At 24.3% G+C, this 16,170-nt stretch overlaps 2 protein-coding genes across 7 annotated transcripts; one reads left to right on the top strand and one right to left on the bottom strand.

The window, feature by feature from the left end:
- Positions 1–9: 9 nt before the first annotated feature.
- On the bottom strand, positions 10–16,059 carry LOC122856847 (formylglycine-generating enzyme). Of its 4 annotated transcripts, none has more exons than XM_044158712.1 (4): positions 15,768–16,059; positions 1,399–2,185; positions 960–1,318; positions 10–737 (listed from the first exon to the last, which is right to left on the bottom strand). In XM_044158712.1, the coding sequence occupies exons 2-4, from the start codon at positions 2,033–2,035 to the stop codon at positions 579–581; spliced, it is 1,155 nt and encodes a 384-aa protein (XP_044014647.1). In that variant the 5' UTR covers positions 2,036–2,185; positions 15,768–16,059; the 3' UTR covers positions 10–578. The 4 variants fall into 4 exon arrangements, with proteins under 4 accessions (XP_044014647.1, XP_044014651.1, XP_044014648.1 ...); XM_044158716.1 differs by lacking the exon at positions 15,768–16,059 and adding an exon at positions 9,847–10,311 and having other exon boundaries at positions 1,399–1,965; XM_044158713.1 differs by lacking the exon at positions 15,768–16,059 and adding an exon at positions 9,847–10,315 and having other exon boundaries at positions 11–737.
- LOC122856749 (putative uncharacterized protein DDB_G0271606) lies at positions 7,952–15,303 on the top strand. Of its 3 annotated transcripts, none has more exons than XM_044158550.1 (5): positions 7,952–9,439; positions 9,579–9,676; positions 10,779–13,746; positions 13,840–13,941; positions 14,579–14,947. In XM_044158550.1, exons 2-5 carry the CDS (start codon positions 9,586–9,588, stop codon positions 14,913–14,915), a joined length of 3,498 nt encoding a protein of 1,165 aa, XP_044014485.1. In that variant the 5' UTR covers positions 7,952–9,439; positions 9,579–9,585; the 3' UTR covers positions 14,916–14,947. The 3 variants fall into 3 exon arrangements, with proteins under 3 accessions (XP_044014485.1, XP_044014486.1, XP_044014487.1); XM_044158551.1 differs by having other exon boundaries at positions 7,953–8,898; positions 14,579–15,303; XM_044158552.1 differs by lacking the exons at positions 7,952–9,439; positions 9,579–9,676 and adding an exon at positions 10,383–10,467 and having other exon boundaries at positions 14,579–15,303.
- Positions 16,060–16,170: the final 111 nt, after the last annotated feature.

The raw sequence follows: 16,170 nt of genomic DNA, 5'->3' as shown, positions 1-16,170 counted from the left end.
CTAAAATAAATTTTTTATTTATTTTTTTTTTTTGTCGTTTGAAATATGAATCTTATCAGTTTGAATAAAAATATATATATAAAATCAGATTTGTATAAATAAATTTTTTTAAAGAGAAATCAAACACAAATTTAAATATTTAGATGAAAAAAAAAATTGATGAATAAATTAAAATATCATTAGAATATTTATTTTTTTAATTATTCTAAACCTGTTGACAAAATTTCAATTTTAAATTTATATAATAATATTTTTTTTTTTGCTTTGAAAAAATAGATAAGGATTTATCAACAGTTGAGATTTTCATTATCATAGTAGAATATTGTTGGTGCTTCAACATGTTCACTAGCAGGTAGCAGCACAAAGCAAAAATTTTTCGAAAAATTAAATGAATTATTTACAGTATAATTAAACTAGAAAATTTATAATTAAAAATCAATTTTGATGTATTTATCAAAAGCTAATTTAAAAAAAATTTCAATTGTTAAAAATTGGTATTTGATTGTTAAATAATAAAACATTTGTTTATCATTTGAATCATAAAATTTAGTATTTAAAAAATGTAAATAATCAAATAATTAAACAGTGTCTTTTGCACATCTAAATCCAACATTTCCAGATGAAGTATCAGGTGTATTTTGACTTCTGGCTGCACATCTATATCTGTAGCAATAACTTTTATGACAAAGATAAGAGCCACCTTTTTTAACTTTATCAGATCCAGAAGAAGGTCCCATCTGAATAATAAAAAAAATTTTAAACGTAAAAATACAATAAATAAATGAATATAAAAAAAAAAATAATCACAAGAAAAAAATCAAAATAGAAATAATACTTTAAAACAAAAGAAATATAAAAAATATTAAAAAAAAAAAATTAATCACGTATTAAAAAAAAAAAAAATTCTAGAAATAATAATTAATAAAAAATATAAATTTTATATTTTTAAATTGACTCACTGGATTTATTTTTAATTCATCAGTATGTTTTGTTTCCCACCAATCAGATGTCCATTCCCAAACATTACCAATAATATTATAAACTCCAAAATTATTTGGTAAAAATTTATCAACTGGTGATGTACCCTTGTATCCATCTCTAGCTGTATTATTTGTTGGAAATTTACCATGCCATATATTTGCATTATGTTTTTTTTCCGGTGTTAATATTTTGTCACCCCAAGGAAATAATTTATCTGATAAACCACCTCTACATGTTGCTTCCCATTCAGCTTCAGTTGGTAATCTCATATTTCGCCAATTACAATATGCATTTGCATCATTCCATGATACATGAACAACTGGATGATTCATTCTTTCTATTAGAAAAAAAATCAATAAAAAAAATTTATAAACATTTATATTTTTTAATTGATTAAATTTTGTATTTTAAATTAACCTTTTATGTTGGAATCAATACCCTCAGGATGTTGCCAATCAGCACCATCAACTGGTAACCACCATGGTGCTTGTGCAACAGCTTGATCAATTTTTGATTTTGTTTCATCACTTATTAATCCATCAAATACAAATGAATTACCAAATTTTTCAGCCTCTGTTATATAGCCAGTTTTATCAATAAATTTTTTAAACATTTCATTACTAACTTCATATTTATCAATATAAAAAGAATTTAATTTTACACTTCTTTTTGGTCCTTCACCATCACCAATAAATATTGGCTTATCAGTTCCCATTGAATAAATACCTTTTGGAATTTTAACTGTATCTATTTTTTCATTGTTTTTCAACAATATATTATTATCGAAATTTTTTTCACTCTCTAAATTGGAGCATGTTTCATCACCGCATTTATCAATACTATTGTCATTATTTTTAATGCTTTTTAAATCACCAGAACAACCTTGAATATTTTTATTTTCATTGGCCTTGGCTGTTGTACAAAAATCATTATTTTTTATTTTTTTATCACGATTTTTACTGCATGAACAGTCATTAGTTGTTTCTGATAAATTTATTAGAAATAAAATTGTGATAAGGAATTTTATATCAATAATATTATTTTGAAAATTCATTTTTATTTTTTTTATATAAAAAGTTTTTTATCTTTTAGATATAATAAAATATTTTTTATTTGAAAAAAATAAAAATATTAATAAACAGTTTATCAGTTCATAAAATTTTTAATCATCCATAAATTATTTTTTAATAGTATTTTTTATTCCCTGTAAATGGAAAAATAAAAAAAAAATATAAAAGTTTTTTAAAAAAAATTTATACATGTTTAAAAATTAAAAATATATATTTAAATTTATTTAAATAATGAATATACCAGCAAATGAAAATTTAAATGTTTTGTTTTTTTTTATTTTCTTTTTTTTAGAATAAAAAAAAAAAAAACATAAATAAATGTCAAATTTTCATTAAACGATTGACAAATTATATAGGGAATTTATCTGTCATTAAATGATGAATTAGATAATGGTATCAATGAATCCGTCTTATGACGTTGAACAATTTAAAAGTGCATATGAAAATATAAGACTATTTGCCGACAATACATGGTCAAATAATCGTAAAAATAATTATTGTAAATTGAATCAAATATTGTGGATTCAGGTATGTTTAAAATACATAAAAAAATAATAATAAAAAAGGTTAAATTAATTAATTGAGATGAATTTTTAATATAGAGTTTTAAAATAAATAAATACTTTGATGATAATGATGATGATGATGAAAAATCAATAAAATATGTTAGTGACATAATACCAAATTCAAAATTATCAATTTACGGTAATTATAAATACAATTTATTTCGTGAAAGTTATTATAAAAAACCTACGAAAGATGAAAACAATAAAATTAATAAAATTATTAAAAATAATGATAAGCCATCAAATGAACCATGGTTGTATAATGAAGTTGAAGAATTATTCAACAAATTAACATCTAAAAATTTAAATATATCGTTAGTTATTAGCAACAACGAATCAACAGATGAAGAATTTAAAAAATATCATCAATTTCCATATGTTATTAGAAATAAATTAGAAGAAAATTTACAATTAAAAATAAATCAAGAATCAATTCGTTCAATGTGGATTATAAAAAAAAAAACATCAACAGAAACAATGAGATTAGTTAATTGTTTTCGTTGTAAAAAATCACATCAAGTACCACAAAATTGTAAAAAAAAAGGTTCAAGATGTAGATATGAAGAAGTATGTAATATTCATCATACTGTTATTATATCAAAAAATCGTTATAAAGGAAAAGATAGCAAATCAAGTAATAATAATAATTTTAATAATAGTTATAATAATAAATTAAAATTGCCAATACTTAGTCCAGAAGTACCAGAATTTTTTCCAAAAACAAGTATTTATACTGAGCAATTTTATGAATCAGTACCATTACAGTATTTTCCATCATTAACTGATAAAATTTATCAAAGAATTCCAATTCAAAATGTAGCTACTGTCTTTCAGGTATAATAAAAATAATAATTTTAATTTATTTTTTTTTTTAAATAAAAAGTCTTATAATAGACACTTAAATATTTGTGTGTATAAAGTAGTATATTATTACACTTCTTATCGTGCCCAAAGTTTCTCTTTTCACATTTCAACTGGCAGAAAAAAAATTGAAAAAGTTTAAATTGAATTTTAAAAATGTGGGCTTATTTAAAAATTTAAAAAACATTATGTATTTTTTTTTTCTGAATCTTTCAGTGTGATAAGGGTTAATTAGACATTTCTGTCATCATTAATAAATGAGTACCGAATAATCGATTGAAACTTGATTGCATCTTGGGTCAAAATTAATTAATGATGCCCAGTGTGCTAGAAACGCCCTGACACAATATACAATTTTAAAACTTTAAATATTTATGAATTCGTCTTTTTTTTACTTTGATAATATTGTGTGAATTATTTATTTTTTTAGCATCCTGGAATTCCTTTGTTAGCTACACCAATAATAACACCAATTATCAGATCATCACCTCAACAATGGATTCCTGGTTTAACAACGCCATTGCAAATTCAAATGCCAATTTGTGCTATGACGAATCAGCAGCAACAACAACAACAACAAACATTTACATCAATACAGTCATCAATATGTTCAATTCCAATGATACATCGTCCAATACAAATTCAAGAAAAAATCATTCAACCAAATCAATTGAGTCAACATGAAACAACTCAAATACCAGTTTATCAACGACCACAAGATCAATATAATGATCAGCAATATAAAAAATCATGTGGTGTTGATTTTAATAATTTAATATTATTAACAAAAAATACAATGAAAATACGTAATTATCAATCAAAAGGATTAAATTATGATAAAAATATTGTAAATGATTTGACAAAAAAAATTATAAATTTTGATGAATATGTAAATAATTTAGAAAATTGTGATAGCAAGTTGGAAAATAATAATGATAATAATTCAACTAATAATAACAAGACTGAATTATAAATATAATTTATTAATAAATTAAAGCATAAGTTAATTTAAAAATGTTTAACTTTTATATAACAAAGTTTCAAAAAATTGCAATTAAAAAAGCTGTATATTTTATATAAAAGAAAAATGAATAAAATCATAAACAGCTAGCTCATAATTATATAATCAGAAATAACATTGCTGAGTATAATAAAAAAAAAAAAAAAAAATTATAATTTATAAAACAAGATAAAAAATGTTGTTTGAATTAATTAAATAGTAAAGTAGAAATGAAAAACCGGATGGAAATACGTAAATAATAATAATAAAAATATAAAAATGATATAAAAAAAAAAAAAATGAGCAACAAGATATATGATTATATTATTATTATTTTTTATGAGTTGAAGTTATGGATATGGTTGAGTTGGCAACATCGCAAGCCACAACTGATTAACGTTATGTTACAAGGCAAAGTGCTTACCGTGAAACTGGTTGCTAAGCAACCGACCCAAGTCTTGTGGGGTCAACCGGTATTATAATACCCGGGTACAACCAACCAACCAACCAAAACCTCTGAAGTCTTATGATGTTATATAGCTTGTTCAATTTAATACATAAAACAATTTAAAGCCATTCTTGGAAGAAGGTTTTTTTAAAAGAAGACAAGCGATAAAATCACACAACAAAAGAATGAGAAAACAGGTATAAAAAAAAATAAAAACGATTGTAAATCAAGATAAGGAATAATATTAAAGAGAGGAAGAACAAATAAAAAAGTGAAAGGAAGAACTTTGTGAGAGATATATACGTAAATGAAAATTCTTGTGCCTTTGGCTGTTCGAAATATACATTATACATAACATAGGTTTAAATATAGAATGGTTCAGACTTTGTATATTCAATTTACAAGGCACTAATTTAATTTTTATTATTATTTTTAAGTGCTACAAACTGCGCATAACTTAGCAATAATAAATACATTAATTTCAATAATAATATTAGTATTAATATGTTTTTTTATTACTATCATAATATTGCTCGTCTTATGGCAATAATTTTTTATTTCTTTACTCTAATCGATAACAACGGTACTTTTAGTCGTTATCGCAGGTCAATCATTTCTATTCTCTAAGCAAAATAGCATATAGCCTTTTCAAGCTAACGTGTTATGTAAAAAAATAACCAAGATATTATGTCTCGAGTTTTGTTTTAACGAACATAAATAAAAAAGATTATTATATATTTAAAATAAAAAAAAATCAACAGATATAAATTTATATATTGATAATAAAAATTGAAGATAGAAAACCAATAAAAAAAAATTAACGACCCATAGATAAGAAAATTCCGATAAATTTAAAAATATAATAACGTAACTTTAGCGATAAGAAAAATAAAACTATATAGATAATCATAAATCATTGGTTTAAAAAAAAAAAAAAAGAACAAAATCGTAACTCAGGGATTTCAGGGTTGGGCCTAATCGTTTTGCGCTGTTGCCAAGTTTTATATCTGTATGCGCATGACGTAATACGCTTAAAATGAAAATAAATTTGTTGTAATTTTTTTTTTTATCTCTGAGAGAGGATAATAATAAAACCGGTTGCTATGCTGGCTTGCATTTTTTTTATATTACACTCCATAACGTAAAGTCATCATTTATAATTAAAAAAAAAAAAAGAAAAATTATAGAGAGAGTATGTTATTATACCCCAGAGCCCAGATAATTTATATTTAGCAGAAATTAATTCGCAGCAATTCAACTTGGTGAGAATAATGAGTTATGTAAATTTTTAGAATCCTATTTAAAAAAATAATAGTTGTATATATGAATAAATTAATTTAAAATAAAATTATTCATGAATTTATGAATAATATAAATAAAAATCACCATAAACCAGTCTACACAAAAAAAGAATAATCCTTGAAGTTGGGTTTTCATATATATGTTAAAAAATTCTAACAAAGAAATTCCGAATGAAAAATATACAAAAAAAGCTTCAACTCATAAGTATGTATGTATATATATATTTGAAGTGGAACCAGTGAAAATCATGAGGGGAAAAAAAATATAAAAAAGAAAAAGATCATAAAGAGGGGAGAGTATAATAAAAGGTAGGGTGATGCCTGCAGGCAGAATAACTAGAAATAGCACTATAAAATATTTAACAACTGCAAATGAAAGCTCTTTTCCCACCATACAAAGTTTTTCTGTCTCACTTTGTTTTATAAAATTGGAGTAAGAAAGATAGATACTAAAATATGTATATATGTGCATTATATACAGTTGTATTTCTGGAAGTCAAACCCAGCTTGCAAACAACAGCAACACCGCAGTCATATTATTGGTTAATCTCCCACTTCTTTAATTGTCGTTTAAATACTGTTTTTAAAAGTTGAGAGTTCTGAACAACATTCTCTCTTTGTCTCATCACGTTTGTGGAAAAACCGTTGAGAGGTATTTCATATATAATTTTATTTATTTTTTATGGAGGTTGATTTAGAATTTTTTTTTTTTTCAATTTTTATTACAATTTCATAAAGCCTTATAAAGCTCAAATAAAATTACCGGTTTGAATTGTGAAAATAAAATGAAATCGTTTATACATTTGGAAGTTATTGGGAACGGAAGAGAAAGCTAAGCCGTAGCAGAGAAACTTTGATTAATGTCCTGCAGCACAGCAATGAATCCTTAATCTCTCCCAGAAGTTTCTCCCCTGCCACCACCCCCACTGACACTTTACTAATGTTCACGAAAATCCTGCCATAAATTTTCTATATTCTTTTTTGATGTTTTTTTCAACTCATATATTTTTTACAATAGTTGGAAGCCTGCCGAAAGCCCAGGGTTGGATCAATAGGTCCTCTGCAAAAGTGCTGAATATTTGAACTTCGGTAGAACTCGAGTTATTTCGCTAGTTTACGCGTCAAGCTCACAACTATAAAATCCAACTGTATAATAATAATTTTCCTACATAAAATAAAGTAAAATAAATATACTATATTTCTATAGATTTAGAAATGTTTATTTTACATTTTCCGACCGCATTTGAAATTTTCCTACCAATCAAAAGTTATGACTCACTGACTCATAACTTAAACTCAAATATAAATTTACATAATCAATACAAAAGCTTAAATGTAAATTAAGGTAAGGTCATAACTCATTAAAGAAAAAAAAAAATATGCAAATTCACAAGACATCCGTTATTAAAATAAAACAATAACAAAGATTTTATCATGTTTAAATGTAAATACGATAAAATCAGGAATGTTGAGTCGTGGAAAATGCAACATATGACTCATCAAGTTTCTGATTCAATTATATAATAGTTACAATAAAAAAAAAATAAAAAAATAGAAACTGAATGCCAGTTGGCAGAAATATCAATTGATTCTACCTTCCATTATTTTGAACTTTAAAAATAATAATAATATAAATCAACATTGACTATTGTTAAGTTGAAAAAAAAAAGAGTTTTATATTGAAATAACTGGTGGGGTTTTAAAGAAGGTCAATCTAAAAAGCGCATGCGTTAAAAAAAAAATGTTCAAAGCATTATCATTGGTTCCCCACTACGCTGAATTATAATCTGACTTTGGCTATTTAATTTGTGTCATGACATCTTTGTCTATACCTCCCACTTTTCATGAATTTTCCCAGCATTGCCATTTCGTTGATGTCACGAGTGTGTTTTGAAGGGTTTTATGTTTCTACCACTTATGTACAAGTTTAATTTATGTACGTTATATGCACGTGCTATAGCTTTATGATAATAATAATAACACTGTGCAATTGTGTTAAAATTTGCAGCGGTATATAGAAAACAACACATAGAAAAGAGAAAATTAGCTTAAAGCCATATAGCTATAAGTAAAGAACCAGCTGTTCACAGTACACAGTAGATATGTATAAAAGTATGTGTATATGAAGATTATATTACGATAGCTCTTTTCTTTTTAATTTTTTTTTTTTTTTTTATTTTCGAAATTTAGTATAGTAGGGGGAAGTACAGAAGAGTGGGAATGCCTGAAGTCAAACACACTTGGTTCCCCTCATCCGTTGTCCTATAGCTGTGTACAATAACATACCTGGCTATACAAACTAAACAGCGTCCTTTAGAGAGAGGAAAATATCAAGCCAGTTCAATCATCATATTCAAAAACCCCGTTGAGATTTTAACAAATAAATTACTTTTATTAAAACAAAAAATATTTTTAAAAAAATTTCTCGGAAATAATTTGAATTTTTATTATCTTGTTACGTTGGTTTTATGTTTTTTTAATTTTTTTTTTCGGAAGTTGTTCTTTGGAATTATTAGTATTTTTATTAGATGATACATGTGTTTATATATATATATTTAATTATTAAATTTACATATGAAAACAACGCGCGAAACTTCATCTGTCAGACGGCCATGTTGGATAACTGACAGGGTCGCAATATATAACTCAACAATTGCAAAATAAAAAATTGGTACGGAATAAAATAAGTTTAAAAAAAAAAACAAAATTATAACAACGATAATTTGTTGTTTATTAAAAAGTTAATATTATTTTTTTTTATATTGTTTAAATAAACAGTAAAAAAATAGGCTAATAAATGGGAATATTTTTTTTTTTAAATGTGACAGTGATTTTAAATTGATTCTATTTATTTGGTGATGGATTGTTTATTTTTATTATTTTTTTTTTTTTTTTGACAGTGCAAACATGTGATTGGTTTTATCAGATATATCAATATTAATTTAACTTTTTTTTTTCTAATGTTATTTACTTTGGAGTAAATTAATATGCTGTTGAATTTTTTTGATAATTTATTTTTTTTCAATTAAATAAACAGTTTATTAATTCAATTTTTTTGGGTGCCAATTAAAAAATAGAGAGATTGAGTGAGAGATTGATATATTAAAATATATAATTAACAAAAAAAAAAAAATTGGCTTTCAAAAAATAATAATAATTTAAAATAAATAAAAGAAAAAAAATTTTGAAAAATAAAAATTAACAATATGAAAGTGAGTATTAATAAATTGATTATCATAAAAAAAATTTATTAATATTTGGGATTTGTTTGTCTGGATATAACTGGTATATTTGATGATTAATATTTTAAATATTATTTAATAAACAAATTTTTTATTTCTATTTTTTAAGATTGGAAATGAACAGTCCATTGGAACACGATTTCGAGGGTTTTAAATTTCCAGAAAATATCAATGAAGAAGCTCAAAAAACTACACTAAAAATTCTTGGTATGTAACTTAATATTATTTAAATATATTTAATTAAATTTTAACTAAATTCTAATTGTTATTTCAATGAATAATAATAAAAACATGTCAATTATTGTCATGATAATTGAGCACTTTTTTTTGCAAAAAATAATATTAAAAATAAGTAATTAAATTAATTATTAACTCACATATCATTTGACATCTCAATTATTGTCATAATTACTATGCTTGATGTATTGACACAATTAATAACAATTCAATAAACACTTATCAATAACATTGTCACAACCTAACCTCGTATAACTAAATGAGACAAAAAAATAAAAAATTTGTGTGTCAGCCCACATACACACACTAAATTATTTGCTACCGCCAATTTATCAACAACACATACATAAAAAAAAAATGTCAACCATTAAATAACAACAAAATAGAAAATTGTGTTGTTAAAAAAAAAATACCACCTGCTGCAATTATATATGTTTACAGTGAGATAACAATAATAACAATGGAGAAAAATATTTTGCAATAGTGAAAATATTATGAAATAATAATTCAAGTGTTGTATATTATTAACAAAATGAAATTTTTCTCTATTGATTGGACAGCCAAGTTTCAGTGAAATTATTTGCCATTTATATTATTAGTCCCATGAATTAATTAATTTATTAATAATAAATTAAACTCCATAAATTTAAAAACAAGGAAAAAATTAATTTTAAAAAGTGGCTATTTTTGAGTAAATAAAAAAAAAAAAAAACTAGTTTAATAAATTATTTATTTATTTTGGTTACATGGGAGAATTAATGGTCAGTGATGAATAATTAAAAAATTTAATTTATCAATGTAGATATATTCACTAAAAAAGAGAAATATAAAAATTGAGGTTAAGATGAAAATAAATTTCGGCATGTTTAATATTTACCCAAGTGTCTGATGATAAAAATAATAAAAAAAAAAATCTCTTTGTAGATAAGTTTAGAATAAACATGAGATTAAACCACGTGGTACTTGTAAAAAGCTAATTGAACATATTAATTTATATCTTAACAATTATATAATAATGAGTAATTTTTTTTTTTAATTAATATTTTGATTATTGTTGAATTTATTGTTACAGAAAATCAATTGGATATTGTTAAATCATTGGAAAACGTACCAGAAGAATTACCACAGTGTGAAATTTGTAGTCAAAAATTTTTATCTAAAAAAGAATTACGTTCACATATTACAATTCATCTTGGTCAACCACGTATTATATTAAAAAGGTGTAATTCACAACAAGAAAAACGTAAAAAAGATAAAGATAAAAAACATAGTAAAAAATTAATAAAAAAAGGTGGGCTAAAATTAACATTAAAAAAACAAAATCACAGTAATTTTGCTGTTATTAATTGTGATTACGAATTAAGTGGTGATAATTTAATTGTAAGTAAAAAAGAAATAAATCAAGAAGAAGAAGAAGTTGAAAAAATTGAAAAACAAGAAGACAAAGTAAATTTAATTCAACAACCAGAAGAAGAATTAAAAGAAGAATTAGAAGAAGAAAAAAAAACAGTAAACGATTATAATCAACAACAAATAGATACAATTGTTGATAAAATTTTAACAGTGGCAGAAGAAAATAAAATAATCAATGAAAATAATGACAATAACAATGAAATTGAAAAAACAAATGAAGAAAATGAAAATGTGATGGTTAATATAAGTGAATCCTCGGAAAAAAAAATTGATAATATTATATACGAGGATGATGATAACAATACAATTGATGAAATTGATAAAACAAATTTCGATACAAATGAAGGTGATTCAGGTGTAGGTAGCGATATGGCAAATCATTCTGAAAAAGATGAACAAAATGTTGATGATACACAAAATTCAGATACATATGATAATCATGATGACGACAAAAGTCATGATGATATAATTGATAATCCAGAAGAAAAAGAAAAAGAAGTAGAAGTTGAAGAAGAAGTAGAAGAAGGAGAAGAAGAAGAAGAAACAGATAATCTTGAGGCAACATGTCGTGAAACAATTGAAAATTTAAAAAAATTAGGACAACAAAGAAGTTCAAGAATAACAATATTAAATGATACAATATTAACATCACGTGATGATAAAAATGATAATGAAAATAATACAATAACACAAAATAAAACATCATCAGTTGATTCATTAATAAATTCTACTGAATTATCAATTTTACCATTAACAAAAAGCCAAAAAAATAATATAAATTCAACAGATAATAATCATCCAAATGATAAAAATAAAAATAAAGAAGTAAATCAACGTGATTCTTCATTTAATTGGGATCGTTTAACTGAAGAATTAACAAATAAAAATACATTAATTAATCAAAAAAATATAGATAATAATGATAAATTAAATGACACAATTGTCGATAGTAATCATGAAGATACTAGTAATTTATTAAAAAATTTTTTACTTGATCAAGAAAAGAAAAATCAAAATGATAGTGATAATAATTGTTTACCAGTTGAAACAGAATATGTATCATTAGAAAAACTTGCTGAAACAGTTAATACATGTCGTGTTTGTAATGAAAAATTTATTGACATAACAGAACTAGATGAGCATAAATCAAAATCAGGACATTATCAATGTAATATACCAAATTGTTCAAATAAAATATTTTCATCATTAATTGAATTGAATATGCATAAAAATCACCAGCATAGTTCACCATTATCACAACAATTATCAAGTTCATCACCACATATTAGTGAAGGTTCACCAAATATAATACCATCAAATTCACCACATTTACATCATAATAATAATAGTAATTCATCATCACGTGATATGATAAGTGATACAATAAATTCACAAATACCACGTGTATCACCACGTAATCATCAACAACAATTATCACCATCATCACATAGTATAATACCACCGGTTATGCTTGAACAATTACCAGCACCAGTACAACAATTAGCACAACAAGTACAAAGAATGCCATTACCACCATTACCACAACATCAAATGCATCCATCATTACCACCAGGTATGAATACATTAATACCAGGTAATTATTTTGTATCTGGACATCGTGGACCACCACCATCAATGATTCACCGTGGTCCAAGTCAACAATTACCAATGAATTATCCATCACAATATTCACATTTGTATGGACAATATCCACCAGGTTATCCACCATATCCTGGACCACCACCAATGCATCCACAATTACAACAACAACAGCAACAGCAGCAACAACAACAACAAATGCCAAGACTACGTTATCAACAACAAATGATGCAACGAATGCCACATCAACAACAACAACAAAGAATACCTCAACAACAGCAGCAGCAACAACAACAGCAACAACAGCAGCAACAACAACAACAACAACAACAGCAACAGCAACAACAACAAGCTCAAACAAGACAGAGACATTTAAAAAGACAATATCAACAAGGACAACAACAACAACAAAATAAACAAAGACGAATGGATGTTTTACTTCCTGATAGAAATGAAGATGCAGATTGTCATGTTATTGTTCAACAAAAAAGAAATGATGGTTTACCAGTTATTCAAAATGTTTCTGGAGCATCACCTAATCAACAATCAACTGCATCAACTTCATCAAGAAATGATTCGACAATTCATTTGACTGATTCAATTACATTGAGTGTCAGACAACCTGGTTCATCACAAGCTCAATCACAAAATTCAACAACACCTGGAGCTAAAAAAACTGATGCAAAAGCTGTTGCAAATGTACTTGCTGCTCGAGGAATAACAGTAACACCAGCAGCAAATAATAAAAATAAAACAAATGAACAACAAAAACAACCAAATTTAACAAATGTTGCAACAACATTAAATTTAAATTCTGCAATTTCAATAATACCAACAAGTAAACAAAAACAACAGCAATCACAACAACAAAATGAACAATTTGCTGTACCTCAAAATAAACAAAGTAAGGGACCAGCAGCAGCGTCATCAGATGTTGAAAGACCTCCAAGACCACCAACAGTAGATCTTACACAAGATGCACCTGCTGCTCCAAATTCAACATCAGTCAGGCGAGGTAGACCCTCAAGGTAAAATAAATAATATTGACAAGATTTATATTAAATTTTTATAAATAATAAAAATTATATAATTGTTTTTTTTTTTTATTGATTATTTTTTAGGACAACATTAACGTGTCAAATTTGTGATAAGGCATTTTCTAATCAAGAGCTTTTAATACAACACATGGCTACACATCGTGCACCTAGTAAACTACTTCATAAGTAAGTTTTAAAAATAAATAAATAATTATCGAAACATTTTTTTTATTTAAAAATATTTAGCTTGAAAAAAGAATCATATTTTTTTTTTTGTTAAACTATTTTTTTTCCCATATGAGAACTTTTAGTGATTTATTTTATTTTATTTTATTTTTTTCATATTAAAAGGGATTTAATGCTCTTGGGCATCGTAAAATAACTTGAGGTTTTACGATCCATAAATTTGATGTGTAAAAGTGCTTTTTTAAAATTTTTTTAATAAAAATTCCCAGAAATTACAAATATTTGCAGACAATTTTAAAAAAACAAGGGCAAACTAAAGACAAAAAAAAAAAAATTTATATTTAAAATTTCAACGCGCCAAGGGTCTTTGACATTAAAACATAATAAAATTTTTATTTTCATTTGAAAGTACTATTGTTAATGATTCTAGAAATTATTCATAATGATCATTGTGAAAAAAGAAAATAAAAAAATAATGTATTTTTCAGTCCAGTGCTTTTACAAACTCGTTAAATTTTGTTATGAAAATTAATTATTTAAAACTTCATGAAAGCTAAATATTTTTAATCCAAAAATCTATGATTATTTAAGATTTTATCAGGACTATTAATTAAATTAATAATAATTTTTTTTACAGATGTAATTTGTGTACAGCTCAATATCCAACAGCACATGCATTGTCAATGCATAAACGTACCTATCATAAAGAACCACAAGATCAAAATTCAAATAATAATTCTGGTGAATTAGCAATACCAATTGTTGATTTGAAATCACAACAAGTATTGAATAGATTATCAAATTTAGGTATACAAAGTTATATACCATTATCACATTTAAATTCACAAACTGGTGGTTATTTTGGTTTGCCAATAATAACAATTGATGGTACTAGAAATATAAGTAATCTTGGTGCATTAGGTGCATCATCTTTATTAAGTTTAGGCCCATTAAAACATCTACCAAATGGATAAATTATATTCAAATAAAATATCTAGTTTTTAATGTAAAAAAAAAAAACAATTATAATTTATTTTTGTTATTTTATTTTTCTATTCATCTTGAATGAATAATTTTTTTTTTTTTATATATTAATTTGTTGTTAAATCAGTATAAACAATAACAAAAAAAAAAATAGATTTATTAAAACGTTTGTGAACGAGATTTAAAATAATATATATTTATTATTTGCTAAAATTATTTTTAATATTTGACAATATTAAAAGAATCTCAACGAATTCGAAGACCATTAGGAATTTACAATTAATTTAGAAGTATTTTTTTTCATATGGCTGTCTATAAATGTTTTTACTGTTGAATAGTTTTTTTTTCTTTTGTTTTGTTTTTTTATAAAGAATATAAGTATACGTTTAAATAACTTAAATATAATTTCAGTTAAGAATTATACGATTATATTAATGTAAATAATAGACAAAAAAAAAATTGTCTAATCTTTCATACTGTGTCTTTAATTTTATAAGAAAAAAAAAAATTGCAAACGTATTTAAAGTACTTGACAATTATTATTATATATTATTTTTATTTAGTTTATTAAATTTAAATATATTTGATATTTGAGTGAAAAAAAAAATAAATGATATTGTTGTAAATAATTGTAAATTAGAAGAGAAAAAAAAAAAAAAATTAAAACAATATATTTAAAGTTTAAATAAATATATGAGAAATAAAAATAAAAATTTTTTAATGTTGATGGTATTATTTAAAAATTGATAATGTTGTTAATTTCATTTTTAGTTTTGATGACAAAATAAAATAACAAAAATTATAATCAATAGAATTATCAATAAATTAAAATAAAATCCTACCTTTTTAGCGGATGTTCATCTTCCATCGCTGATGATCATGATGATTCTTTCTCTGATCAATGCCATGTAGTGGTTCATGATGATTTTATCTGATCAGCAACAGGTTCAATTCAGTTCAATTGTTCAATCTTGTTATTCTTGTTCAATGATCACACACAAGCACTACTCACAAAACACCAGAATTTTACTTATCGACTTGCGTATTATAGCAAAAAAAAAAATAAACAATTAAAAAAAGAGTCCACAAATCAATTCTACACAAAAAAAAATATATCACTTGAATAATTTTATTAAATTAAATGAATTAAGCAACAATAAAAAAACAATTGTTAAAGTGAAAGAGACAGAGTGTTGTGTACAGTTGCATAAAAAAAACAATATTATTATTCTAAACGTCAACCAA

The sequence above is a fragment of the Aphidius gifuensis genome, linkage group LG5, assembly GCF_014905175.1.
Source record: "Aphidius gifuensis isolate YNYX2018 linkage group LG5, ASM1490517v1, whole genome shotgun sequence".
Lineage (NCBI taxonomy): Eukaryota > Metazoa > Arthropoda > Insecta > Hymenoptera > Braconidae > Aphidius > Aphidius gifuensis.
Note: the sequence above shows the minus strand (reverse complement) of the source record. Positions and strands in the feature narration are given on the sequence as shown.

Excerpts from the sequence above, each read along its gene's own strand:
- LOC122856749 (XM_044158551.1), top strand. The coding sequence starts at position 9,586 with ATGAACAGTCCATTGGAACACGATTTCGAGGGTTTTAAATTTCCAGAA. Across the intron at positions 13,747-13,839 it reads AGGCGAGGTAGACCCTCAAG|GACAACATTAACGTGTCAAA; the intron begins GTAAAATAAATA and ends ATTATTTTTTAG. Across the intron at positions 13,942-14,578 it reads CCTAGTAAACTACTTCATAA|ATGTAATTTGTGTACAGCTC; the intron begins GTAAGTTTTAAA and ends TTTTTTTTACAG.
- LOC122856847 (XM_044158712.1), bottom strand. The coding sequence starts at position 2,035 with ATGAATTTTCAAAATAATATTATTGATATAAAATTCCTTATCACAATT. Across the intron at positions 1,319-1,398 it reads TATTGATTCCAACATAAAAG|AAAGAATGAATCATCCAGTT; the intron begins GTTAATTTAAAA and ends TTTTTCTAATAG. Across the intron at positions 738-959 it reads ATGAATTAAAAATAAATCCA|ATGGGACCTTCTTCTGGATC; the intron begins GTGAGTCAATTT and ends TTTATTATTCAG.